The sequence below is a fragment of the Ischnura elegans genome, chromosome 4, assembly GCF_921293095.1.
Source record: "Ischnura elegans chromosome 4, ioIscEleg1.1, whole genome shotgun sequence".
In the NCBI taxonomy this organism is placed as follows: Eukaryota; Metazoa; Arthropoda; class Insecta; order Odonata; family Coenagrionidae; genus Ischnura; species Ischnura elegans.
The window spans coordinates 113,781,829-113,809,591 of record NC_060249.1 but is presented as its reverse complement, the minus strand read 5'-3'; the positions used below and the strand labels follow the sequence as shown (position 1 = coordinate 113,809,591).

Below are 27,763 nucleotides of genomic sequence, written 5' to 3'. Positions count from 1 at the left end.
AACAAAGCTTAAAGATTTTTCTAACTATTAGCATTCCTAAATTAATGCAATAACTCTCAAAATAATCTCTCATAACTGAAAGATATCAAGAAATATCCTACCCTCATATCACAGTAAGCCGTCAGTAATAAGAGTACAAGTGAAGCAAAAGAGCTGTACAATTTCCCACTCATGCCTTTAAATACTACCCACGTCATTATTTACTCCTAGGCATTAAATTATCGAACTATCCACAATGAATAGGTACACTCGGTAATTTGTTTCCTTGCATAGGAAATCTCATGATAATTGGAGTTGTGTTCCCAAATAAATCTAGTGAAGGAATATATTCAGACAAGTGAAAGAATCTTGTTGGGGCAATTATGTGACTGAGGTGCCAAACAGGGACAAGATCATTCTCTCACTGTCGATAGTAATTGATAATCAACACGGTGATTCAGACATTGTCAGTGAATCGAAGAAACTCACACGCAAAACCAAGACAACTCAAAATAACAGTATTCAGAACAGCAACAAAAAAACCATAGCCATTGACATCATATTTCTTATCAGAAAATGTTAACCCTCATATGGATTCTCTGCGCCTTAGCGGCGCTCGTGGTTTTAAAAGTGGTGTAAAAATTTTCCATTCCAATGGATCATTCTGAAATTTTCAGTAGTCTATTTTTTCTGCCTTCTTCGTCTACGTATAAAATTTTGTTAGCATAGTGTCGATAGTTTACATTTTATTGGCCTCTAATGGAAAAAGTTACGTCGTTGGATTTTCGGCGCCGCTGCGGCGCTCAGTATTTCCTCGTCGCTACGTCATTGACTGCACTCCCAATGTTAATGTCAAATCATTTATGTTTCGTATGAAATGCTAAAATATATTTATTATCATATTATTTATATTTTTAAACATTATAAACAAAATGAAATTGTTAAACAAAAGGAAAATTTTACCATACCTATTTTGCTTTCTATTACAGCTAAAAATCAAAATATTTGCCTCAATATGATGTTCATTGACAAAACTTCATCTTTTTACCAAATTATTCATAAAAACTTATGGCTAGTCAAAGTTTTTTTTCTCATGGGCCGCCGACTTAGTTTTGCTTGGACCGAGAATTTCCTCATCGTTACGTCAGGGTCTGCACTTTCAACGCTAATGTCAAAGCAATAATGTTTCATATGAAATGCTATAATCTATTTTAATCCTATTATTTAATTTTTAACTTATAAACCAAGTGAAATTGTTTAACAAAAGGAAAATATTACAATACCAATTGTGCTTTCTCTTTTAGCTAAGAATCATTACGTTTGCTTCGTTATATTGTTCATTGACAAAACTTCATCTTTTTGCGAGAATTATTCATAGAAACTCATGGCTATTCAAAGTTGTTTTTCCATGGCTTCCGACTTAGTTTTGCTTGGGCACCTTCTCCGCTCCGCGTCCACGTTACTGCCGTGGTGATAGTCAGCTTTGGGTAAATACTAGAGTGACTCTGTTTAGAATTACTCCAAGCAGCAATTCTAAGAAAAATTTAACACAATGCATTATCCGAATTCGTAGAATAATGCTTCCTCACCGTTGTGTGAATATTTCTCGCTGAATGAGTAACTGTAACTTGCCAGGAGATTCAGAAGTTTCCCCGACTACCGTGAAGAACACATCGCACAGTTATTGTTATATGTCTTGTACCTTTCATTCGAAAAAAATCCCTTTGCGGCTACGATAGTCTATACAAAATTGCTGGCGTTTATATAGCTACTGATGACGTGACAGTTTACCATTGAGGTGAAATCAAGATAACTACCCAACTAATTTCGTGATAGAAAATAATTTCTCTTTCCTGACGATGAGTTTAGACTTTACATGGTAAAAATCGTTTCATTATGAATAGATGAAAAGACAATTTACCATGAGGTGAAAATTTGTAAACATATATCTCGTTTCTATGTGTACTGAAATGTACAGATGTTTTATGCATTGGGGGTGTTACTAACGTAAAGGGATGAGTGAGAAGGAGAAAGGAGAAGGAATGCCAGGAGGTTGTTTTGAGGTGAAGGGGCAGTAGTGTGTAGACTGCCAAGGATCGGGGAATACCCAGATCGTTAGGACAGGTAGGAGTAGAAAATCCTTATCGCAAAAAAGGTTGGGAGTGCAAGGAGGCAATTAGATACAAAAGCCTGCTTTTTCTTCATCCTTCTAACGCTGCATGAAGGACAGGGAACAAAAGCCTTGTCAAAACGCCCCGCGGTGGCCCTCCCTTCATTCCAAGAAGGTCCAGCTCGGTGGGTCATTAGGGTGGTGAGAAGTTCAATCAAGTTTTGTGGGAGGGGGTAAGAAGGTGGTGAATGAAGAATAAGGGAGCTTAGTGGGAAAGTATGGAGAGTCTCAATGTTTGGGTCAGTGAAACGCTAAGAAAGGAAACGGAAAGAAAATGTAAGGGAAGTCCTTCCAAAGTGAGGGTATTTTTGTCACCCCAGAGCATATTATCATCAGTTTCTCACGCAGATTTGGACGAAAAAAAGGCAGCCGCTCATTCCCCTCTACCACCAATAACACATACTTCTAAGAATTTATTTTTGGACTTCCCACCAATCCAGGAGTAAAACCTAATCTTATGCACTCCCACGCAAAACATTTACCCGTCCATATCTAAGGAAACCTTTCGCTTGGGCTACACGTCCCCAGTGGGGGAATGGGGCTCCGTGGTAGGAAAAGAGTACCGACTCTTCTAGCTCCATCTCCAAAGAAGCGTTGAGTTCTTTGACACGCCGCTTATCATCCCATATTATTTATATTTCAAAAGCCATAAGACTTGATTTTTTTAATTTCAGGACATAAGCTCCCAGAATATTAGTAAGATTTGTCTTGATCGCCAGAATCTTGTAAAAATCACGAAAGTTACACTCGTCTCTTCACACTTAACCTACATCTGTTCCATTATTAACGTTTAATAACTTATCCTTCTATATACACTACAAAGATATAACATATGGGTGGACGCATTGAAGCAAAATTATGTCATATGGGCATTAACGAATTTTATTTGGTCATCATTTTTAGCATTTAGATACATAAAATTATAAACAATATAAACATTAAAAAGCGGAGTTTGCCGAGCTCTGCATATCAGAAAAATATTTCAAACAACAATTACTCACGAAATTAAAACTTTCACTCAAAAATAACATACAAAGGGAACTGAAATAAAGAGCATTACGGCAAGAAATGGAAAAGAATGCAGCGTTCAATTTTTTTTGTTATTACTTCAACAATAAGGGTTTAAATCTAGCAAAACACGGTAAGAAATAAAGATAATAGATGTATTTACCATTATCAATCAAAAAACTTGTAAATTCAGGCTAACTTTGAAAGATAATAGCAAAAAATGACGCGGCGCCGCTGCGGCGCCGAGAATCCAACGACGTAACTAATTTTGTAAATCCATATGAGGGTTAAAGAAGACTCTGGAACAAACAGAATTAACTCAAGCACCTCCCTCCTATGGACAGGTCCTAAAAGGCAGTTTTTTTTTGTCGTACAAATGAAGCTCATACCATATTAGTTGGGTATTGTATATTGAATAGAAGAGTACATACATAATATGAAAAAAAGTAAATACACCTATAGACAAAAGAGAAATCAAAATTTATTCAGTGAGGAAACTTTTAAAACACCACATAAATAAAATGAAACTGGAACACCTGATGGTGATGCTAAGTCGTTGAAACCCGGGTCATATTCAAGTTTCATTTTATTTATGTGGTGTAGTAAAAGTTTCCTCACTGAATAAATTTTTTGATGGAATACCACAAAGTTTCCCAAGATTGTGTTATATTCAAAAGATATATCATTAATGTGTATTTTCTGACTTGCATTAAAAATGTACGTACGTACATACTTCAATGGTTGAAGATGATTTTTGTGGTCTTAGATAGGTATAATTTTAATTACATATTCTCATTTATAAAGCTTCCACGGGTCACCAATGAAAAACTAATGTACAACAAAACCAACTATTTTTACCAACTGAACATCCTGCTGCTATTGAGCATTAATTATGATTAAAAATTTCGAAAATGAAACTATATTATAACAACATATTAATAGCAAACAAAAGTTAGTTTCCTCATAATAGTAAAATAACAAAAATCAAAGACTACGTATCCACTGCCTAGTGATGGCGAATGAGACACTTTAGTGATAGCTGGCTTGCTATACACTCTATTGTGCTTGTGCCACTTGCACTTAGCAATTCCATTGAGTCGTCACAGTCTCAGGAATGAGGGAAAAGAGCAGAAGGGAGGGAAGGAGTGAGAAAGAAAGGGGTAATGCATAAATTGCTTGGGAGTAGGGATGTATCATAGGAGAAAGAGCTCGAGTGAACTATTGACATGGATTACTTAACTAGTAATAAAAGCCCAGTGCCCTAGCACACCGAATTTAGAACAGATATGCTATCATCATTCAATACAAAATCAGAGAACTCTGGTACTACAGTACACTCCCGATTATCCGGGCTAATGATGGGGAGGGTCGGCACAAATAATCAGAAAACATGGATAACACAAACTTTCACTTAAATGTCTTGCAATGTTCATAATTTAACTAAAACGAACAATATATTATTTATGCCCTTATTCTGTTATTATAGTGTGCTTCCTGGACTCAATGAGAGGTTTCTTCGCCAGTTCGCAATCTTTTTAGTGGCGATAACATGACTGTAATCTTATTTTAATGATCCATATTAGGCCTGGTTTTGAAAACCACACATCCGTGGCTGTGTGATCACAGATACAGAAAAGTGGTTTGCACGAATGCTTCAAAACCACTGCTCGACATCGGAAACTACAGCACCAGGCACCACGCCACGGTGTCGCGTCTCGAACAAGTCTCCTGGATTGCAACTGCTGCGGGTCGTGTACCTGTGATAACAGAGCGCGGTCGCGCACTGAGAAGCTTGGAAAACAGAAACACGGTTCTCCTGTGAATGCAGCTAGCGTGCAATAACTTCCATTTTACAAAGGCTATTCTGATTGAAATGATGAGTGCAGTGTATCCTAGCATTACTGCAGTAATTCTGATGATAAAAGCGTCCGATTTTACTTTTTAAAAAAAGATCGCCAAAAAAATTGAGCGAGAGTGAAAATCATGCAAGGATAATCGACAACCCGGATAATAGGGAGTCTACTGTATTTGCAAGTAAATCATTCCTTCTAGTGGAAAAATGATGTAGCGATCTCACATACAAATTATTTTTAAGGAACAAAAGTTTAAATACTTCACTTTTGAAAAGTGTATTTCACCTCTCAGTGATATTTTGGCAAGCTTGGGAAGAAAAAATCCATTATTTAGCAACTGAACTCCCAGCAATACAAAAATCTATACGTGCAGGGAGGAGAGGCAGAGAAGTGTACTGCATGAAGTAGTCCACGGAGGGGGAGTTACAACTGTTAAAGTTGACCTACGTACCACTCGGATGCTCATTCTGTAAAGTCAAACATTTGTGATGACTCACTTGCACAATGCCATCACTAGCCATGCCATTGCTATGCTTGGGTTATTTTTTTTAAATACCTTTCAATTCAAATAATTAAATGATGGTACAATGTTTATGTAGTTAGCTTTGTTACTAGTTAATGCTAGGATAGATGGTTCAAATTACATTATCTCCAAAATATATTTGCCTTAAACCCTAAAATTATAATTTATGTTGAGTCAGATTTTGCAAATATCTATCATACTGTAAGAGAATTATGCTACATCTAGATATTTAATTGGTTCACTTAATACAAGACCCCTTTATTCTGATAAAAATAAATAATATACACAGTAAGAAAAAGGGTGACTGCTGTGGACGAGTAAGAAAATATCGTGGTGATAAAGGTTGATGTAATCCAAATTTACTTGCCATCAACTATAACTAACATAAAATTTCTTATGTTCTTCTTCATTCCCTTAATATTCAGCATGTTTATTATATAAATGTGATTGACACACAAAAGTGCACCAAGTCATTTTCATATCTTGTTGTTGTATATTTGCTCTTGAAAAAGAAATTATATCTACTGTTACAATAATTATGCACTACTCTACAAGGCGAGGTTTGAAAACAAATTTTTCGTAAACCCAGTGAGGATGAAGATGTTCCAGTCAGGGAAAATAAGTTGTGCATCCTGTGCACATTGAAGCATGGAAACGCATACCTTTACGATAGATATGGAACAATAAAAGAATATAAATGCAATGTTTTTGTATATTTAGGCTGAAAATATTAAAAAATATTCAGCTACATATTTTTGTACCCGAAAATAGAAAATATCACTTTCAAACCTTATACTTCACTGATCGGATAAATTAACAGTGAATTTTGAAGGCTGAACAATATTCAATGTGCATAACAATGTCTCACATTGAAACTCTGCAGAGGGATACAAGAAATGGATCTGCAAAGGGAAAATCTTTATTCTCAAGCTCCATATTAATCCTGTTCACAATAGAAATTTAAGAGGTTTAGATTGATCATCTTTGACATTGACATCTCAAATATGTAACTGTAATGATCCAGGGTTTTCTTCCGCATCAGATTGTTGGTTGACAACAGTTACGCTGGCTATCCTGCCAGCGTCTTCAGGTCGAAGGTCAGACGCTGGCAGGATAGCCAGCGAAACTGTTGTCAACCAACAATCTGACGCGGAAGAAAACCCTGGAGAAATGCAGAGATCAAACCATCGCCGCGGAAACCTACGCTCTAAAACTGTAATGATATTTGTAAGATAAAAAGTACATTTCCATACTTCTCTGAATGCATTTACATGTGACCAATTTATGGCATCCAAGCAGGATGTATGGGATGGAACTGGACAGTTTATCATCCAGGAGGGGAATTGCAACCTCAATGGGCTCATTAATCACATTATTATTTTTGCCAATGACAATAATAGTTTAAAATATAAAAGATTTCCATGTTCATAGGTGGACTTGGGGGGGGGGCTTACATATCGCAGGGGACATCTGTGGGGGGAGGGGGGGGACGTGCCTCCCCCCCCTGCAGATGCTTAAACAATAGACAAGATTTTTATTACGGTTATCTTTACGTTCGTTTTATTTTGTGAATTAAGGAGCCTAAATCATATAATTTAATATTAATAAATTTCATGACAAAATAAAGAGAATATTTTTTGCTGTGATTGTTGTATTTTGCTTTTAATCCCAAATATGAGAAGATCTGTCAGACCCTTAAAGACTCCCCCAGAAAAAAATACTGGATCTGCCCTTGTCCAAGTTTCCACTTTTTAATCAGTCACCAACTTTTAGAACTAATAGCAGTGAAATCAACAGTATTAACATTTCATAAGCAGAAAATATTAAGATGCCCTTTGCTCATGCATAGGACATCACCACAACTCATTTCCCTGTACTCTGAGAAAGAGTCCACAACTCATTCAGGTGTTTCGATTACAGAAAAGATGAGGCAGGAAATTATCTGAGGCCAACATCTGATACCATAGGCGGATCTAGGGGAGGGGGCACGTGCCCTCCCCCAGACCCTTAAAAATATGAAGATTTTTAATACAGTCCCATTATCATTGCGTCCTTTTTCTATTACGAGCTATCCTTGTGCCCCCCCCCCCCCAGAACAAAATCCTGGATACGGCCTTGCTTGTGCCCCCCAGAAAGAAATCCTGGATCCGCCCCAGTCTGTTACGTTGAAAAGTTGTTTTCAATTTACTTTCTAAGAAAAGGGATAAGCATCCTCCTTATAAGGCACCATAAAATGCACTTTGTAAGGGAATCCAAGAAATTAACAAAAGAAATTTGACATGACAGTTATCCCTAATAAGAAATTTCACTTCCATTAACCCTTTCACTGCTGTGGACGTACCTAGTACGTCCGCACGGCAGACTGCTGTGGACGTACTTTTTCTTCCTCCCTGCCATGCGGTCAGCACTTTCGCCGAAGCACTTCGAAGGGTCGCTAATCCGCGACCCTATCCTCGACCAGCTCACCCACGCAGGACCGTCTCCTCGACCCTATGAGCAGGCAGCCTACCTCCCGAAAAGTGACAGCTCTGACTGCAATTTGAAAATCAATCACTCAATACGATCATCAAAAACTTATTGTTTTCATCACACTCCTGCCAATCATGCTATCAAGTACGTCTTTGAACCGTGTTTCTGCGATGAAAAATTACGGTTTTGTTAACTTTGCTAAAATGGCCATTTTTCCGGTTGTCCGCAGCCACGTTTTTGGAAAAGTTAACAAAATCGTTATTTTTCATCGTAGAAACACGGTTAAAAGGCATGCTTGATTGCTTCATTGGCAGGATTGCGATGAAAACAATCATTTTTTGATGATTGGATTGAGTGATTGATTTTCAAATTGCAGTCAGAGTGGTCCCTTTTCGGGAGGTAGGCCCCCCGCTGGTAGGGTCGAAGAGACGGTCCTGCGTGGGTGAGCTCGTCAAGGATAGGGCCGCGGATTATCGACCCTTCGGATGGTGTACCACACCCATCCTGGAAGTACCTGCTCCATGGGCCCAGGAAACGCATTTTAATATTTTCGCCGCATGTGAGGAGTAGGTTTTCGGAGATTGAACAGCAGCGAAAGGGTTAAGCCATTCCATTAATGTTTTAAAAAGACGTCAGAATTGTTGGGTAGATTAAACTGCGACTGCTTACCTATTGCACAACATATATATATATTATATATAACATATATTATCCTACAATGGACAAATTCGATTCATTTTAAACATTACTCATCCAAATCTTTCACATGTTAAAATAGCTGTTTGAGAAATTGATAGTGGTAACAAAATCATGACTGTGGATACAGGCTGTGATGGATTCATAGAGGAGCTTCAAAAATGAGGTGCATACTCAGCGAAACGAGAATGAGGTCACACACTACTTAAGCACTATTCCACTGTGGTGTAATCAGAGAAAAATCTGACTTAGGGAAATCTTACCTCGGGAAGGAAAGAAATCGTAGGAGTTTCCAGGGAAATGAAAGCTTTTCCCAAGAATGACTCCATAAGGCTTCTGAATGGAATGCAATGTCATCTTGAGAGAACTTAAATACATTCTCTTCAATGTGTTTCGAACAAATAAGGTACAACAGGAAATCAATTGGGCTAACATATTTAGATATAATTACAACTTACCACCCTCACAGTGGCGGCCTTGGAACCCAGGTAAACAGCTGCAAATCCCAGGAGAAGTGCATGATCCCCCATTCATACACTGGGGGTAGCATAGTGCCGTCCGGCAGTGCTGACCCATGTAACCCTCGGGGCACTGACAAATACGCTCTTGGTTACACCAACCTCCATTTGCGCACTTCCGATCACATTCAGGGTCCGGCCCTGTTTGACCCGTTGGTGTGGAAATAAAATTATGAGATTGACCTGTTTACGGGCAAGTGCTATCCTTACCATTTAAATACGAGGCTATTATAGACATAAACTAATTTAGGAGAAAAAATAAAGTGAAAACGTCACATTGTAGATATGATAACATATATAAAGCCACTCTACAAAACATAAAAAATGCAAAGTAAATTTACCTCGCTGTGCACATTCTTTCCTCAATCTGAGACGAAGAGGTGTACCAGGCAATGGTTTTCCTTTCCTACTTTCAATCAAAAGGCCTATGCCAAATGACGCTATACCAGAACTATTGCCCGAACAAGGAAGAAAGACGCTGAAAACTTGACGATAAACACAACATACATTAACTTGAAAATTATAAAATTTCAACGATATGTATCCAAGTCTAAACAATAAAGTATTCACCTTTAGGGCGTCGAGGCACTCGGCCAACAGTTCTCACAGATATCACAGGTGCTTCCAAAATACTCTCATCGAACGACTGTAGACGATCAAAATTGTAATAGTACTTTTTCCCGCCTGATTTCCACGTAAAATTTACGTAACTCACCTTGAAAAGAAAACTATTTCAATAAATTCGTACACGCTACACTTAAAGGAAAGACATATAACTATCATGTACTTACTTCGGAAGGTATAATCGGCAAATATTTTTCAAAATTGGGGTCGAGAATATATGGCAAAACATGTCCATCCACAATAGCATATATTTTCATTGCAAATCCTTTAAATATAAAGTAAATTAAATTGACAAGTTAAAATTTAAATTAAGTTCAAGAAATCGAAAGCACGGGTAATGAAGCATCGTACCACTGAACATTTTTACTTGTTGTTGATCAATCCACAGGGACAAGTCGTCTCCACTAACTCCACTGTTGACACTCCCACGACTGGAAGTTCGAGTGACCTCTCCAAGCAGAAGAAATGACAGCATCCATGTCTGCCACATGATGAATCCTTGAAAGGGCGATAAGGACGTATATCCTGCTTACGGTGAACCTGATCGAGATCGGTACAGCTAAACAGCAACATAAATCACGCTCGCTGCATCAAAAGAAAAAAAAGTAGCCTTGTTTTGCTATCGCCAAATCTATTCGTACGTCCAACGACACATCTGCAGATGACAAGAAAGATACAGATCTTTATTCAAACAACCCCTAGATCCCTACATACAGTACGTTGACCGTACAATGACATGATTGAGAGTTAATATTACCAAGAAACGTCATTACTTCAGGAACGCATATTGCGCATTGCAACCATGTTGTTAGGTAGAATTATCTGGATGAGCGGTTGTCCTGGCAACGTAGCTTTGGTATCAAACGATAGGATCACCAATAAGGTGTATTGCCGCTTTTCTTCCATTCATTCAATTGTGTACGTTGCATAATCGGCAAATAACAAGTCCCCGCGCTTTGATCTATCGAATCCCATTTCGTAATACCCAACGGGATGAGTTGGTAACAAGATACACCGTAAAGAACTGGCTGTCAGGAGGTGGTGGGCGGGAGGGTCAGGTTGGTGTGACCTCGAAACACATCGATGTCCCAACAGCGAAAAGCCAATGGGAAGTAGCCATCGCATTAAAGCAAAAGGAGAAGTGCCTTCGAAGTAAAAAAATGCAAGTAACACAACCGGTCTCTCAAACTGACAATTCCAATTGACGCAATTCTGCCGAAGCCGGCCTTAACGCTTCGCATTGGGGAATTTCCGACAAACAATGCTCTGAAGCACGGAGATGCATACTTCTAGGATAAATAAGGGCACAATAAAAGAACAATTACAAAGATTTTTGTGTTATATTTACGCTGAAAACATAAAAAAAATACTCAGTTACAGATTTTTTGTACCGGAAAATAGAAAAAGAACACTTGCAAAGCTTCTACAGAACTGAAGTGGCGATTTCATATTGTTCCCTAGCAAGGGATAAGAACTACTGACATACTTTTAACCATATTTTAACATACATTACATAGGCAATTTTAAAGGAGGAATGCTTACAGCGCCTATTCTACAACTGTAGAATAGGAAACCCTGGTTCAACACCTTTCACTGAGAATCACAGCTTAATAAAATATTTGATTATGAGTTAACTCATTGCATTCACAAAAAAATCAGAAAGGAAATACCACCTGTCTTCAAACACAACCAAAATGAAATACAGCGATCAAAATGAATTATTTGAAATAATAAACCACATAAAATTGCATATAAAAATCTTACAATTTTTCATTAAATAAATAGAAAACAAGAATAGAATCTGACATAAAAGATGCATAAAAAATTGTATCATGAACTTCCATATGAGAGTAGCTGTCCACTGATAAGAACGTAAACAAAAAATACAGGATTGTTCTTAATCCAGAAATAGCAACATCACTATCTTTTCAAAGATGGGTTTTCCATTCTCCCAAAAACCATTTGCTGAATTATACATAAGACAAAATTGTGCACTTGATGGAAAGAAATTCTGTTGACAGAAATATGTGATTGAAATAAATCACACTGATTTCTTTAACCAGTCAAAGTGATACAACTGTGCCTTATGTAAGGCACTTGTGCAATGATAATAGCATTCATAATCGAGGCATAATTATTTTAATTTCATCAAATCCAAGAACATTAAAAATAATGGCAGTGATGCAAATAAAATTTACTACTGAAAATCAATATCTAAATTTTTGATGCCACTGTCATTTCTTTGAGAAGTTTTTATGACATCGTACAAAATATACAAGCACAGTCACAAAGAAGTCTAATTAATGTACCCTATGTGGTGCATTTTTCACATTTTCCTTTTTTTTACAAAGATGATGTTTAAAACATAGTAAAAGTTAAATTCCGAGTCACTGCTCAAGGATGCAATCAGCAATGTAATCAGTCATACGACTTTTTTGCCACGCTCAACCAAATTATTAATTTCATCTCTGGATAAAAATAATGCATGTAGCTTAAATTTCAGTGTCAGTCAATTTCTCTAAAACTAATGGCACTACAAGTTTTCCTAGTATTTACCAAAACATTTTTTTACCAATATGCATAGCCATTACTGAACGATCAATCACCACCATAAGCAACTCTTGCACTTTTTTAAATAATCTATATTTGCATATATATATAAAAAGATGACAACAAGCAAAATTTACTTGGGGACCCTTTCTTGTGCACTTACACTTTTACACAGAATGATGAAACCTCATTCAATATTAATGTACACAGAAAAAGCTTCACAAGCATGCAACTCTTCCATTCACAAACAATCACACTAGCAAAAATGAGAACAGGATAGAAGGTGCAGAAAAGATGGATAAAGGAACAGCACAGCTTGAGCATAACAATTGGGAGAGACGGATTACACATAGAAAACTGTAAATAGTATCCAATATGCACTCACGGTGGAGATTCACTTAAATTTGGCATAGAGTACTTTCCTTACAAAATGGCATAAGTAGCCACGTTAAGAGCCCAACATTTTTCTTGGAGCCAGTAAAAACAGTAATAACCTTACTGTACAATAACAAAACTTTAACATGGGTATGAAAGTAATATGAGATGCAGGAGCAGTGTAAAGTGATGACAATAAAAGAGATTTATCCAATAGACAAAATGCTAGCTGAAGGAATGTAATAAGAAGAGGGTGGGGCAGAAATATGTGATGTAGAGTAGTGAACATAAAGAAACTACTCACCAAAGTTGATTCACACATACTTATATTACATGTAGGTTATTGACTAAGAATTTTTAATTCACTAAGTGGTCCTGGCACATCTACACATACACCATTTTCTAAATTCTAACTATGCAAAGAAGAGCACTAAACCTTCATCACTCAAAGGTAAATCCTCAAAATATTTTTTCATGGTACTACTGAAGTGCTTTTGAAGCTAAATCATAGAAAAGTAAATACTTGAAAATTCACAGAGAAAGCTAAGTATCCAGGGTGGCTGCAGAAATCTTATTTCCAATTACCTGAGTACTCTTCATCCCACAGAGAGAAATAGTCATTCAACACAATGAATCCAACTTCGCCATAGTTAACTCTTCATTAGTATTGTAAGGTCAGATATAGCTGGAGGGACAATATTATCATTCATTACTCAATATTCCTTTTCACATTCAGCATATGAAAAGGCCAGTTTTTCACAATGGTACACAATAACACACAAAAATTCTTGCGAAAACTGCTTCAAATAATGCCAAATACTTTCATATTAACACAATTTAAACAACATCAGATGATATATTAGTGAAAATGCAAAGTCTGCTTTTAACTGATACAGCCACACAAAATCAATACTTTAGGATGCTATAAAATGTGCAAACTGCAGAGGTAATTATAAAGACATAATACTTTTGAAAACATTCAAGAGGTACTTGCAATGAAAAATAATTACTCTCCTCTATTATCTCTCCCTGAGCATAGCAATTCTGTAGTAATTTCGCATCCATAGCCACCCTGTATACAGCATATTGTACAACACACAAAACTTCTTAAAATCGTCTACAAAGGCAGTGTTTATTTGAGGACGAAGGAAGAGCCACTTGGGTACCATAGTTAACAGCCAGAAGCTAAAAAGTTACAAATGAAGTGTTCCATCATTAATTGCTCCATATAATATCACTTGGTAAGGTCATCTTCATTCCTAACATTAAATTCATGAATGAAGAATACCCAACCCACTGAATCAGCCTACCAGGTTCATTTAAATTATTACTATATAAATATCCACTGAAAAACCTCTGTAATATGATCTCAGAGCAGCATTAAAAAAAAACAATATTGCAAACAAAGCAAATATTAAACATTAAGATCATTTTAATCAATTTAACCAAAATGATTCATTTTAACCTTTTTATCTCCATAGCTGCCATCTGGCACAAATGAAAGATTTATCATCTATATTGATTATCCTTATTTTGACTGCTCCAAACATTTGGTAGTTAACACTTTGAGGGTAACTTGTTTTTAAGGAGTGCCTCCGCTCCTGGGGGCCCATATTTCAATAATTTCAAAAATCAGTTCGTAACATCCTACTCATTATTATTGGGTTGATGTTAATTCTGTCTTTTTTTCCCATACGTGGGATGTTGAAAATTTTTAAATATGTTTCATCCGGGCAGTAAAGATAAGACATAATATTGCGTCTCCCACTGTTGTAGGTAAAATGCCTATGGACGTAATATGAAGTCTTTAGCCCTCTAAGTGTTAACACTTACCTAAATAATTAGTAACATTAACAATATGCAAGAATACTCGCTTCGCTCATTGAAAAAAAATGAAAAATCTGCAAAAAATCTATCAAAGCACATAAAAAGATTGCTTCATTAACTAACGCATTTTAGGGCACATCCATGGCATTGAAAATAGCAGTTTCTTAGATAAAACAGGCTAACATAAAAAATAAGATTCTTATGAGATTCATGATATCTCACCTCATCAAGGACAAAGCTAGCCATAGCTTACAAAAAGAAAAATCGCAAAAGAAAATTTACTTAACAACATTTGGAGTTCTTATCAACATGGTGATTGCACATTTTATGCACAACAGTAAAAAAACACTAAAACATAAAAAATTACAAAGTAGGCTAGAACTACTTTCCACATAAAAAGAGAGGTTTTAATACTACTGAGATTTTGTAATGGATTAAAAAAATATGTTAGGACAGCTTCCAATATTTGCACATTTTTTGAGAAGTGTCTCCTTATCCTACACCCCACCCTCACTCAAAAGCTAATGCATACGATTTGACCCAAATCTGACACTCCATCACCAACTATGGACAGGCAGTAAATTTAAGTGGTGAGTATTTATCTGCTTAGAAAACAGCAAGTGCTGTGGATGAGAGGACCAGCAAATTATTTCCCTTTTCATTATTTGTCTTATAATTTGGTTTCTTCCATCAGTTAAACATAGGTGGCCATAGCTGATGGAGACTGCTCTTCAGGCCTCCGCTTGTTACCACCTCCAGCTCCATACTGCCCTATGAAAGACCCATCTTCCGTAAAACGACCTGCAACCAAACAAACAAGAGAAAAAAACCTATTACACCAACTTGCATTGGTAAATATCATTCAAAACCAGGAGTGAAATTAACACTAGGTTACTGAAAACACTTAAAAAGTGAAAACTAAAGCTACTGAGACTGTCACATACTCTTAATCCAAAATAAACCAGAGACCACAATCAACATCACACTAGTACCCTCAAAAACTATATTATACATGTCCAGTTTTGTAGCACATAGCTATCAGTAAATCACAAACTTATAACATGCCAGGAGATTATACTCCAAGTAGGTACTCGGTTAGCATGCACAAGTTAAGCGAGACAAGATTTGTAGGATCAACTAACAATGTCAGGATAAGAGAGCCTGCATCCACAAATTTAAAAAAAGACAGTGATAAACAGTAACTAAAGTTTTAAAAATGAACAAAGAAATTTCAGATGAATATGATGCCTAAGAAAACTGGGTATTTGCACTTTTTGATAGCAAAAAACTATTTGCTAGAAAATTATTTTAACTTCTCTTCATATAGATCATGTTTTTCATCTTTAAGGAAAAAAATTTGATCAAAGATCATGTAGAATGAGTAATTCACATCATTTCCCCCCAATAGTACGATTCTTGGTCGTTTTTAATAGATATGCAAATACTCGTACATGTTTTCGACACTCGAGCATGACATTTACAATTTTTAAACTGCTGGAGCAATGATTTTTGCACCTCTTTCCCACAAGTTTATTTACAGTAAACTCCTGATTTTACGAAGTCAGTGGGACCGGAAAATTGGCACTTCGTAAAATCGAGTTTCGTAAATTCAAACCTTTTTCATAAGTCACGAAAAAATGTTCGCTTTTGTTTCTTCCGCCGTTTTTTGTCTTTAGTGGTCTTATTTAAATGTTTTCGGTGGTTATTCTCGGTATTATTCATAGAAAAGGCTTTTTGTTATCGATTTATGCTGTGAAAGATCGTTAAATAATTATACCACCATAAAATTCTCATTTCTCGTTCATACTTCAACATCAACGATCGCTTAAGAAATTCCCGACCAGTTTTAGAAAACGTAATCAAATAATGAATTGCAAAGTTTATTATAAGAATTTAATGTTATAAATTTGTGGTTAGGAGCGAATAACAACTATTAAGTTCGCGTAAGATATATATTTGTTTCCAGCACCCACGGAATTTTAGCGGCAGCCGGCCTAACCGCCATTTATGTCGCCCTCTATCGCTCAGTGACGAGAAAAAAAAGAAGAACGAGGGCCTCATTCCGTTACGATCATAAATTACGTAGGATATGGTTATCTTCTGGCGAATATTTGAAGTAAATTCTGTTTGAGTTCTCTGTCCAGATACTGTGCTCCGTCATCTTAGCAGACATTGTTACGAAAGACTTTATTCTTCATCAGGACCATATTCTTCATACCGGGTGTGAAGTGCTATGTTCATATAGTATTTCTCTCTTCTTTTATGCCGACAGGAGCAAGGTTCCAACAGGAAAACGACAGGAGAAACATCTTCCATTATCGGAGAAATAAAGAGAGAAACGTTATTTTTCGCATTGATTGTTTTCCTACAAGAGATGTTTCATCATTTCTCAACGTGTGTGAAGTATTGGTTCACTTGCGTGGATTCCCAAAAATGACACGCAAAAACCTGCACATTCACCTCATTTAGTTTTCGTGTCCCTTTATCCGCCGTATTGAAAGTTATGCAAAGAATCATTGACGTAGAGAAAAGATTTTCTTAGCTTTAGCACTAAAAAATAGTCGCGCCATAATCGTAAATAAATATAGTGAGGAAAGAGCAAAGAAAATAATTTCAATTGAAACGTCAGCAGAGAAGAAGAGAGTCAATTATAAGCGCAGCTCTATTTCCCCGACAGTGGAAGATACTTCTTCAGCCTCTCTCCGGTTAATAACTTACCCCCGTTGCAGGTAAATATGAACCATGCCCTTCTCCACAATCGGGGAACGTTCCCAGTGGGTGGGGTGAATAAGAGTGGGAGGGGGATTGCCTGGGAAGCGGTCAGCTTATGGTGGGGTGAAAGGGGCAGGAGAAAGAAGGATGGGGAAAGGGCTTTCAGCTCTGCCTCAGTCTACTTTTGGGGGGCGTATTTTTCTACGACGCACTCAAGCTCCGTAACCTTAGGGGGGAGGATGAATGGGAAATGCTGGGGAAGGAGGGGTTTGGGATGCATAAGGTGGGTGTCAGCAAGATCAGCAGAAGGCCGCGGGAGGAAGTAAACAAAGACTTCGGAAAGAAAGATCTCTCGGCATGGGAAAACGGGGAGACGCGCGAGAAGAAAGTTCATGGTTAGAGTTAGAAGTGCGTCTTCATTACGAGTAGCCTGAAAAATAAGTTTGTGGTTAATAGAACCCAATACTAAGATATTTAAGTTGTCTACTCAGGAAGGCTATTGTATACACGAAAAGATACTACTAAAAAAATCTGTTATTTTTTCTTTTTGCCCTTCTCCATCGCCGCTTCCACCATGGTTTCTCACTTGCATAAATGGGAATGAAATTGGGGACCTAACTCGTTAGCCAGATAAAAATATCTTAATGTTTGGAGGGCAGCTTGTACTTCTTTTTTATTTGGTGAAATTACTTCCTCACTTTCATCTTCGTCGTCACTGCTATTCTGACTAGTCCCAGCCGCTGCTTCTTCCGACGTATGTACCGGCGTCCCATTGTCGCAAGCCCGGAGATCATCGTCAATGGCATATTAATCGTTTGATGTTGCGCGCTGTGCTCTTCCAGCTTTTTTCCAAGAATTTTTCAAAATCATCTTTTAAGCCTCTAATACCCTCCGTGATTTTATCCGCTGCAGCTTCCTGAAGGTATAACGCAACGAATCAACTATAGCCGCGATATTATAGCAATAGAATTTCTAGTAGGCAAGTTGTATCAGTTACCAACCTCGAGAACATCCTCACGATGCGCTATCAAAGGGAATCCGGCCGATTTCCAGCAATTTGCGATTGTACTGGAGGAAATAAAGTACGTCTTTGAACCGTGTTCCTGCAATGAAAAATGGCAATTGTATTAACTTTGCCATTTTAGCAAAGTTAACGAAATCGTTATTTCTCATCGCAGAAACACGGTTCAGAGACGTACTTAAAAGCCTGATTGGCAGGAGTGCGATGCAAACAATTATTTTTGATGATGGCATTGATTGATAGATTTTCAAAATGCAGTCAGAGCGGTCACTTTTGGGGAGAAAGGCTCGGAGGGTCGAAGAGAGGGGCCAGCGAGGATGAGCTCGTCGAGGAAAGGGTCCCGGATTGGGGACCCTTCGAAGTGCTTCGGCGAAAAGTAGTCAAATAGTCTTCGAAGTACGTTCACAGCAGCCTGCCTTGCGAACGTACAAGGTACGTTCACAGCAGTGCAAAGGGTTAATTAGAAGTGTACGAAATACCCCGCGCGACCTTCTTGACATGTTAAACTACGAAGTATTGTCGATGCGATGTTTACGAATAGGCACGTAAATAGAGGCATTATGTCAGTCGCGATATTTTACTTAACTCCTACTTCCCCTAATTTCCCACCGTGAGGTTTTAGGCGAACACTTTCTCTCCAAAGTTGCACTATCATTTACGATTTCACACTTTTGATGAACCACAGTTGGAAGCGCTGATTTTTTTAGCTACATACGCCGGCGTAACTAGTTTTGTTGACAAATATTTCGCCATAGTTCGTAAAAACGAATGCCTTTCGCTCCTGGGGACCGATCCGGGGTTCGTAAATTCAAAAAATTTCGTAAAATCGAAACTTCGTATAATCGAATAGCACCATGTATTTACCATTGGCTTTTCGCCGGGACCGCACTATCACTTCGTATAATCGAAAACTTCGTAAAATCCTGCTTCGTAAAATCGAGAGTTTACTGTATCACTTTTCAGGGTCCCTACTGATGGGTTTGCAAAAATGGCTAACACTTGGAATGGCAATTGAAAACATTAAATTTTCTAGCCACATATCAAACTAAATGCATATGAAAATTGAGTTCCATATTGAATGAGTGCTTTTCAAAGAAAAAACTGTTAATTTTAATTTATAACAAGTTTAATGCATAAGGTAGCAAATAAAAATCTTTACTGGGTCCACTAGTATCACTCACATTATATAAGGTAGGGACGAGCAGGAAGAGCATTTCTTATTTAGGTAAAAGAAATTTTTTTCACCCATGTTCATAGAAGGGGATTGGGAGAGAAAATAAATTTTCATCACCTATGCCTTGCTTAGCACAATTTCAATATAGTGCAAACTCATTGCTCGGGGAAACTTCCCAACGCTGCTTTGCCTAATCAAATAGCCTTAACATTCTCTTGATAAAACGCGAACTTGCACTAAGTACACAAGAAATTACTCTCATTTTACACATATAAATAGTATTTCTTGCCTCAAATCTTATTCTTTGTTTATAGATTCGTTGAAATCCATTGCCATGCAAAGCCAAATGGTCACTGCGTATGCGAAGTTCATTGCCGATTTAAAAAATGGAAAGACTTTATTTGCCTGGATTTATCATAAATGGTCTAATGATATTCCTCTATCACAGGCAGTTATTTGTGCAAAATCTGTGACTTTATTTGAATCTATAAAAGAAGTAAGAGTAGTGATTGCTCCGAGACATCTCTGATGTAGCTTCAATACAAAGGACCTGGGTGATGCAATACTTATTTTTAGACTGGTTTCAAAATTCGTCACCTGTGGGCATTGCATTGCAAACCCCTGAGCAAGCATGTTTTCTCCTAGATGTCAGCCCACCCACACAACAGGAAGGAATTTCAAAAGCAGGAACAAATATTATTTAACAGGAAAAAATGTCTTTGAATGCGTGCCTTCTACCTTTAAAGATCTTTAAACTACGAATGTTTACATAAATAAGGTTATCCAAGCCCATTAATAAGAAAATATATGGTTTATAGGAAATTCGATACCCAAGACCTATGCTACCAGGAACACATCCTTATCTTCCCCATGTTAACCCTTTCGAGATGGCGGAGTTTTCATCTTAGCGTGACTGCTGTACTGAGCCCCAAGAGACTCTTCTTTCTCGTGGTACGGAGCATTTTTGGAGGACATACAGGCATACCCCGAGTTACGTATGTCTCGACTTACGTAAATCCGTACTTACGTAAGCGATAACCGTATTTCAAATGATTACGTTAATTTTCGAATGCGAGCGCGAAGAAGTAGATATTCGCTCGTACAACTTATGGTAGAAAAAATATCGAATAGTTATAGAGTTTTTTACGTGCTAAAAATAACAAAGTGACCCATTTTTGTCATTCCTCGCAGGAAAATTCATTAATTTCTGTAGAAAAATCGCTTATAAATCCCAAGTCAGCAATCAACGTGAAAATTTGCAGTTCTAGCGATGGATGTGGTGGCGTATGTGGTTGCGCTCATTCCTGTACGATACAACTTGTTATACAGCAATTTCTGAAGCGCCAACGCAAAGGTTCGACTTACGTAAATTTCGACTTACGCATAGTCTGCCGGAACGCATCTCTTACGTAACTCGGGGGATGCCTGTACGTTAAGAAGGGTCACGCGGAACATTTTTCGACCCCTCCCTGCTGGGACTCTGCATTATCTCGGACTCCGAGAGTAGTTGTGCTCCCTCCTTTCCGGGTTTACGACCATACCTGCGGCATTGGTTCACGGTCAACTTATGTATTGCTTATATGTATTTAGCACATGGATAATTGTTGCTTGCACGTAAATTGCAGACTGAATTGAATTCCTCATTTTTTTCTGAGCATTGTCAAATTTTAAACGAAGTTCTAAGGTCAATATTAATGCATTTAATGCAGAAAAAATTTCCATGTTGATGTTTATACATAACTTGAGATATAAGTTAATATTTATCGTAAAATTTCGTTTATAATATACAGTAAAACTTCGATTTTACGCACTTCGATTTTACATCAAGTCTCGTTTTTACGCAGCGGCACTCAAGTCCGGCCGGAAAGCATAGGGAATTGCAATGGTGAAACTTCGATTTTACATCTTTTCTTGATTTTACGCAGTTTTTCGATTTTGCGCAGCATAACCCCAGTCCCTAAGAGGTCGCTAATCTTGATTTTACGCAGTTGTCTTTCGGCTTGTTTTGAAAATCCGACTAGAGCAATATGCAGTTAGGTTATTATTTCGTCTCAATGAGTTGCAGAAATGATTACAGGAACGGTTGAAATGACATCGCGCTGTTGAGCGTGAAACTAAATACATCGCGAATCTAATTATTGCTTCCCCGTGAGCCCTCTCAGTAATATTTCAGGCTCCATTACGAACGCGAATGTCGCTCTTAGTTCAAATTCGCCGTAGAAGGATATCGAAACCTAAAACACACGGCAATCGCCATGTATGCGTAACTACTTTTGATTAAGACATGATCGCTGGAGATATTAACATTATCACCTTTCGTTTATTATTCGACTTATTGATCGATGCTGTTTATATCCAGAATTATGAGCTACGGAATATCTATCCCCAACGCAAGGCTTTCTAGAATTTTGCCAACGCTATGTTTTCCGTCGCCCCAGCGAAATATAACGGCGAAATGAGTCGTTGAAAATACTCCCGTGCCAAAATTTTGGCTTCCAAGGTGATCCAAAAAAGATGTACTTCTTCTCAGTACTTCTAGTATGGACGTAAGTCGATGGTGATTCAACACGATGGTAAAAGCAGCATGCATTGTCTCATTCCCAGGCTAACCCCACATCTGCGGGACAAATGGAGGCGAGGAAAAATTGCTTGCGCTGCGCGCTTATCAGAACCGACTCAACTTGTATCTCATTGTCAGACGGTTTAAGTTAAACATGGTTGGAACTTGAATAGCTATTAGCTTAACTCCGCTATGTGGAAAGCGTTTTAACGGAACGGGAGTTAATGCCCTCGGAGAATAACTCGCGTCGTCAATCGTCATGTAATCGTTGAAGTCAAATTCAAGACGTGAGTGATAAGGCAGTCCCTTTAAACTCAGGAATGGCTTAGCACCATTAAATCGAAATACAAAAAGTGTCCGGTGTTGTTATCAGATAAGGGGAAGCAAAATATTACGTGAAGCTGAGTCACACGGCTTGAGAGTCGAAGGTACCGGCGCTGAATTCGCGGAAGAATGCCGACAGAGAAGCTATTCCCGGAAGAGTCAATCTACTAATGCTAAAATTTCATGGGGAAATGCTTTTTTAATGCGTATAAATTATAAAGAAGGAAAATTTTTCAGGACTATTAGTCATTTTTTATTCATCACGGGCGGCATGACGGCAGTTGCGCGGTCATTTTAATAGCTCACTTAAAAAAAGTGATCTAAGCACAGCAAAAATCTGAATTTCCGAATATCCCGGGTCCTGTGTGCTCCGTATTATCTATGGTATGCTATTTGGAGGTAACCAACAACTGGGGTCATTAGCGCCATGAAGTAAGGGCTGGGGGGATAGGAACCCTATGTTGGCATTAGCCAGGTTGTAATGATAAGCTCAAAAGGGACCAGGACTTAACTTCCCATCTGATGGACAGAGTGGTGCACTCGAAGTGCCCTCCATATTAGACTCAAGTAGGGATAGGGCCATCTCTGATAAGTCTCTGCTACTGCCAGGACTTGAACCCAGGCCCACAGGGTGTAAAGCCTTTGTGATGTATTAGCAAAATTTTGCTCCCTGTTAATGGGGTTAATTTGGATGACTATCCTCAGGTATCTCATTCCTTCAATCTCCAATCTTTTTTTGTCTGCTGGTGGTTACACGGATATCCTGAAAACTGCTTTTAATGAGAATATTTTCGAAAATTAGCTTCTCTGCGACCATTTAGTATCACCATTCCGAAATTTCTCCTAGGTAACAGAAGTAATCTTAGTGCCAGAAATGCTGGCATTTCAACCATTTTGTTCAACCATGGGAAACACTGTTCAGGAATGCAAAGTTGTTTCTCTTAAGGTAACACGTCATCTTTGGTGTTGCTTTTGAGTAAATAAGATTATTAGGCTTCATTTTCCGAGCAATAATGAGCTAGTGTTATCCTGAAAACTATACTCCTCCTCAATACCAACTCTTGATTTTACACACTTTGATTTTACACAGTGCCCATATTTCGGTCCCTCCAACTGCGTAAAATCAAAGTTTTACTGTATATATAACGGCTTCCATTCTCTTGGTCAGGAAAATCTCAGACTGAAATATATGGCTTTCGTCTCCAGGGTCAAGAAACTTCCACACGTATATTTACGTCTTTAGTAGGGAAAAGGTTAAAAAGGTCTCGTACAACGCATATTCGATTAGCTCAAAGACTTCATGGAACGCATCCCTTGCACTAAGCGAGGCATGGGTGTATATCCACACACAGGTAAATCACAGGCCTTTTGTTTCATTTGCATTATGCAATACCCGACAAATGACCTCAAGAATACAGTTTGAGAATGCAACATTCTCGTGACAAAACAATCATTGAAGGACAATTGGAAGGGAAGAACACCAAAGGAAGGCTTTGAATGAGATATATGGAGCTGGTAGTGCTGGGATTGAAAAAGAGGTATTATGTAGTGTTTAAGTATAAGCTGATGACAGAATTGAGAGGAGACCCAATCACACTCTTGAATAAATATTAAGATTAATCTTTTGAATCGGGCTGTAAGCAGTCTACATAAAAATTGGGCAAACAATTGACTGGCAAGTGCGAGTATGACTGAATGAGACAAGTCATCACTGCCATTCCTTGGGAGTTTATCTCACGCCGCCATGGATGAGGATTATTTCAAGAAGAAAGAAAGCCTGTGGTTAACTACAGTGAAACCTCGATATAACGACACCCCACGGTGCACTAATAAACACTCGCTATAGCGAATTGTCGCATTACCGGAGGTGGAGCAAATAATAGCCAATATACCTGTTGCGAACAGATATACAGGAACAGGAGTGGTGCGGCGACAGATAAATATCTATCCGATAAACGTAAGCATAAATCCAGGCGAAAGGCGATGTTTTTTTGCATCACTAAATTTCCTTACTCAAATAACGACCAACTATTCGAACAATTTATAAGCGCCGCACTGAATAAAAATCATGCAAAGCATTGTTTCGTCATCATTATATTTATCGAACGACAGTTTACCACATAAATTTGAGACTGAGCACTCCATTAACTTCATTTCTAACAGATCGCTAGCAATTACAGAGGTTAAGGAGTCTTCATGAAAGTCTTCCGGCGGTGAAACCCTCGCTATGGCGAGAGCCAACACCGAAAGGGTCTCGTAAAAACGAATTTTTTAACACGCTTATTATAGGGTCAATTGACGGTGCATCGGCTATCTCTCGTAATAGCGGGGGTGTCGTTATAGCCCGTACTCGCTTTAACGAGGTTCCACTGTATGTCCGCATCAGGAGGGGGAGAACAAGCCATTACATGAAGATGAAGCAGATGGAAAAATCAGAAGTGCCACTACAGCCTTTGTAGAATAACACCTATGAAGAAGGGTGAAATAGTACAATAACTTGACTGCTGCATCAAATTTATGAGATAAAAATCTAGTTAAAGGAGCCAAAGTTCAAAAGGGAGAGATTATACTAGATTATAAGTTTAACAATTACAGTGATAATTTCCCATCAGCAACTTAAATGCGGTGCCGCTTCATATATGGTTCACAACCATTAAAAGCAATGCACATAATTAGCTTATTAAGTGCCCATGACAAAAAATACTGGGCGAGGAGTCTTTTCCCCATTTTTATTGACAATTACATGGTATTAATGCTGAGGAGGAAGATTGGTTATCACAGATGTAAGAGCTATACAGCACAACAAAATGATCACAGGCACCTAATTATGCTAAGCTGCACTACTCATTAAACAGAATTTCTATCAGACCTTAAATTAGGTAAAATATTTAGACTAAGATTTAAAGTCTCCCATGCTCATGAGCTAATTAACTCACCCATAGAGTAACTTCATCACAAGGTACAGGTAAACTAAGATAATTATCACTATAACATCATCTCAATCATCTATAGCAAAAAAGTAAGACATGATGGTGTTCAATACTTCCCAATATAGGTTTAGCATTACTCCCTGGAGCATAATAAATTCTTTCCCTTTAACCTATAAAATAATTAATAATAATCATACTATACAGCTTGTCACACATCCAAGTACTAGCACAAATGCAGGAGAGAGCAGAACAGTTTTTTATGCACTTCCCGAGAATAAAGTCATAAGCAACACTTATTATAGACTACCTAAGATAGTTAAGTAAATAAGAGTAATTATTGGCATCTACGTCAGCTGACATCAATTCAATGTACTGGAGTCTGGCTATTTCCCCGAATAAGAATGTTGCAAACTATTCAGCACTAATGCAGCCTGTGCCACTTCTAGTTATGAACAACTTCAAGACCCAACAGTAACAAGAAAAACATACCCTCAAATTTTGAGGAAGGCATGAGTTTGAGACTCGGGATGTTCTGATCTAGATCTTTATACCTCCAATTTTCAACTCTGAGGAATTTTAGCTTTTAAATGGTATCACCAGGCAAAATGGCTCAGACACCAAAATAACATACTTTTTGTGGTTACAAAAACTTGATTTAGCATTGAGGCGTTACTGAATAGTCTTAAAAATTTTAAGAGTGATACCAATTTTATGACCTACAAACCCTTCAATAATAAACAATTGAAAAAATATGTGTTCGTGACTGTGTCTATTTTTATCACCTTACAATCTCTTTTCCCCCCACCTTATGTGGCTCCTTGAACTACCATGTACAATTAGCACTCTTATAATGCCTTTCTAATTATCTCTCCGTTGCTGCTATTATATCTTGATATCCTCGTAAAAACATAATGAGCAACAAACTAAGTGGATGAGATGACGCATCCAAGAGTGCAAACTAACAGGTAAGATGAAAAAGGGTCAACTAAAATAAATGGTACATTTTCTACTAACCAGGGTTAGAAGAAAATACAATACAGTAGAACTTGTTTAGTACGTTTCTGAAGGGACCACAAAAAATGAACGTACTAACCAGGAAAACGTACTAACGAGGAAAGTAAATAATAACAGTTGGGGCAATGGCAATCTGTGGAAAAGTCGTCATAATTACAATTACTATCGGTAGTTCTCGTAGGATCGCCTTCCTGAACTCTTTTCACCTTTAAAATGAAGAAAATGGGCGCTAGATTGAAAAACAATACCATGTGAATAAAAATCACAATGTTCCATAGATTTCCTGAAGACAATTACTTGAAAACGGCGTCTATCTCCCGTGATTTATCCTATATATATATACTTATAGAAAGAGGACAACTGATGCTAAGTCATTTCTTCTTTCTCACAGCGTTCTCAGAGAATATGACAACAACCCTGAGTATGTCAATGTTGTTTTTATAAATCATAAAAATTGGACAAAATTATATGACCTTAAAATTACGGCAACAGCCGTACACATTCGCTTCTGGAATGATACCATATCGATTGTTGTTCGATCGATATATCGATTGATAACACACAGGATTATTAGATTACGACGTAATTACAAGAAGATTTTGTATTATAGTTGAAATTTACTTTCAATATTTGTCTAATGTCGTCTGCTTCCGTTCCGAGATCAAGTATTTTTAAGCTAAGCTTCGCATGGAGATTCAGAGCATCGTCTGCTCCCAAAACGGTAGTCAAGAAAACTATGCACGTACTCGACGTCGAGTTTACGGAGTACGTGCAGTACTGCTTTAGATAAAGTGGGAATTGGATAAGACTCATTTCTTCATCATGATAACTCGTGCAATAGCAACAATTGAGCACTCGCGAAATTTGTGCGCAGCAGCGGGCACTCCAAAGGCGAGGAGCTAGGGGTGGGGAAAATTGGGGCTTCTCATTGGCTGTAGTTTTTCATAGTCAGACATTCCCGAAAAATAACCGCATTTTATTATTCATCACGTCACAAAAATTTCATTTGGATAAATCACGGTCGAAGAAAGATGTGTGTTAATGGAGGTTTACGACCTTTAAGAAGATATTAGAGAACGAATTGCGGGTTGCGTCACAGCAAGCTATTGAGCGTACTAACCAGGAAAGCGCAATTTTTTCAAACGTACTAACCAAATACTTTTGCCTGTATTTTGTTCGGATGGTACCGGGACCGATGGAAATCGCCGTACTAAAGAGGAAAACGTACTAAGGAGGAACGTACTAACCAAGTTCCACTGTAATTGGCAGATGAAAACACTACCTTATAAAGATCATGTATTGCAAAATTAAGGGTTACTGCGGCACAATAAAGCATTAAAAATGGTTTTTGCAAATCAACAGGGCGAAGTTCTACCTCACGACAACAATGACCAAGCATTTTCAGAAGCTTTTTTCAAAGACTCAAAAATAGATGT

General features: G+C 37.8%; 2 protein-coding genes across 5 annotated transcripts in view; both read right to left on the bottom strand.

Annotated features, from left to right (window-relative positions):
* Nucleotides 1-10,893, bottom strand: part of LOC124157907 (protein shifted-like) — a 33,238-nt gene extending 22,345 nt beyond the window's left edge. The window contains exons 1-5 of one of the 2 annotated variants that reach the window (XM_046532987.1): nucleotides 10,192-10,893; nucleotides 10,008-10,105; nucleotides 9,787-9,931; nucleotides 9,558-9,701; nucleotides 9,157-9,366 (exon numbers count right to left, since the gene is read on the bottom strand). In XM_046532987.1, the coding sequence (XP_046388943.1) occupies nucleotides 9,157-9,366; nucleotides 9,558-9,701; nucleotides 9,787-9,931; nucleotides 10,008-10,105; nucleotides 10,192-10,330 (736 nt within the window). In that variant the 5' untranslated portion in view covers nucleotides 10,331-10,893. The remainder of the gene's footprint in view (nucleotides 1-9,156; nucleotides 9,367-9,557; nucleotides 9,702-9,786; nucleotides 9,932-10,007; nucleotides 10,106-10,191) is intronic. The other variant, XM_046532988.1, reaches the window with a different exon arrangement.
* Nucleotides 10,894-11,161: 268 nt separating this feature from the next.
* The window catches only part of LOC124157902 (neuroglian), a 254,597-nt gene continuing 237,995 nt past the window's right edge, over nucleotides 11,162-27,763 (bottom strand). For all 3 annotated transcript variants that reach the window (XM_046532974.1, XM_046532976.1, XM_046532977.1), the window contains one exon: nucleotides 11,162-15,393. The gene's annotated coding sequence lies outside the window, so the exon portion shown is untranslated. The remainder of the gene's footprint in view (nucleotides 15,394-27,763) is intronic.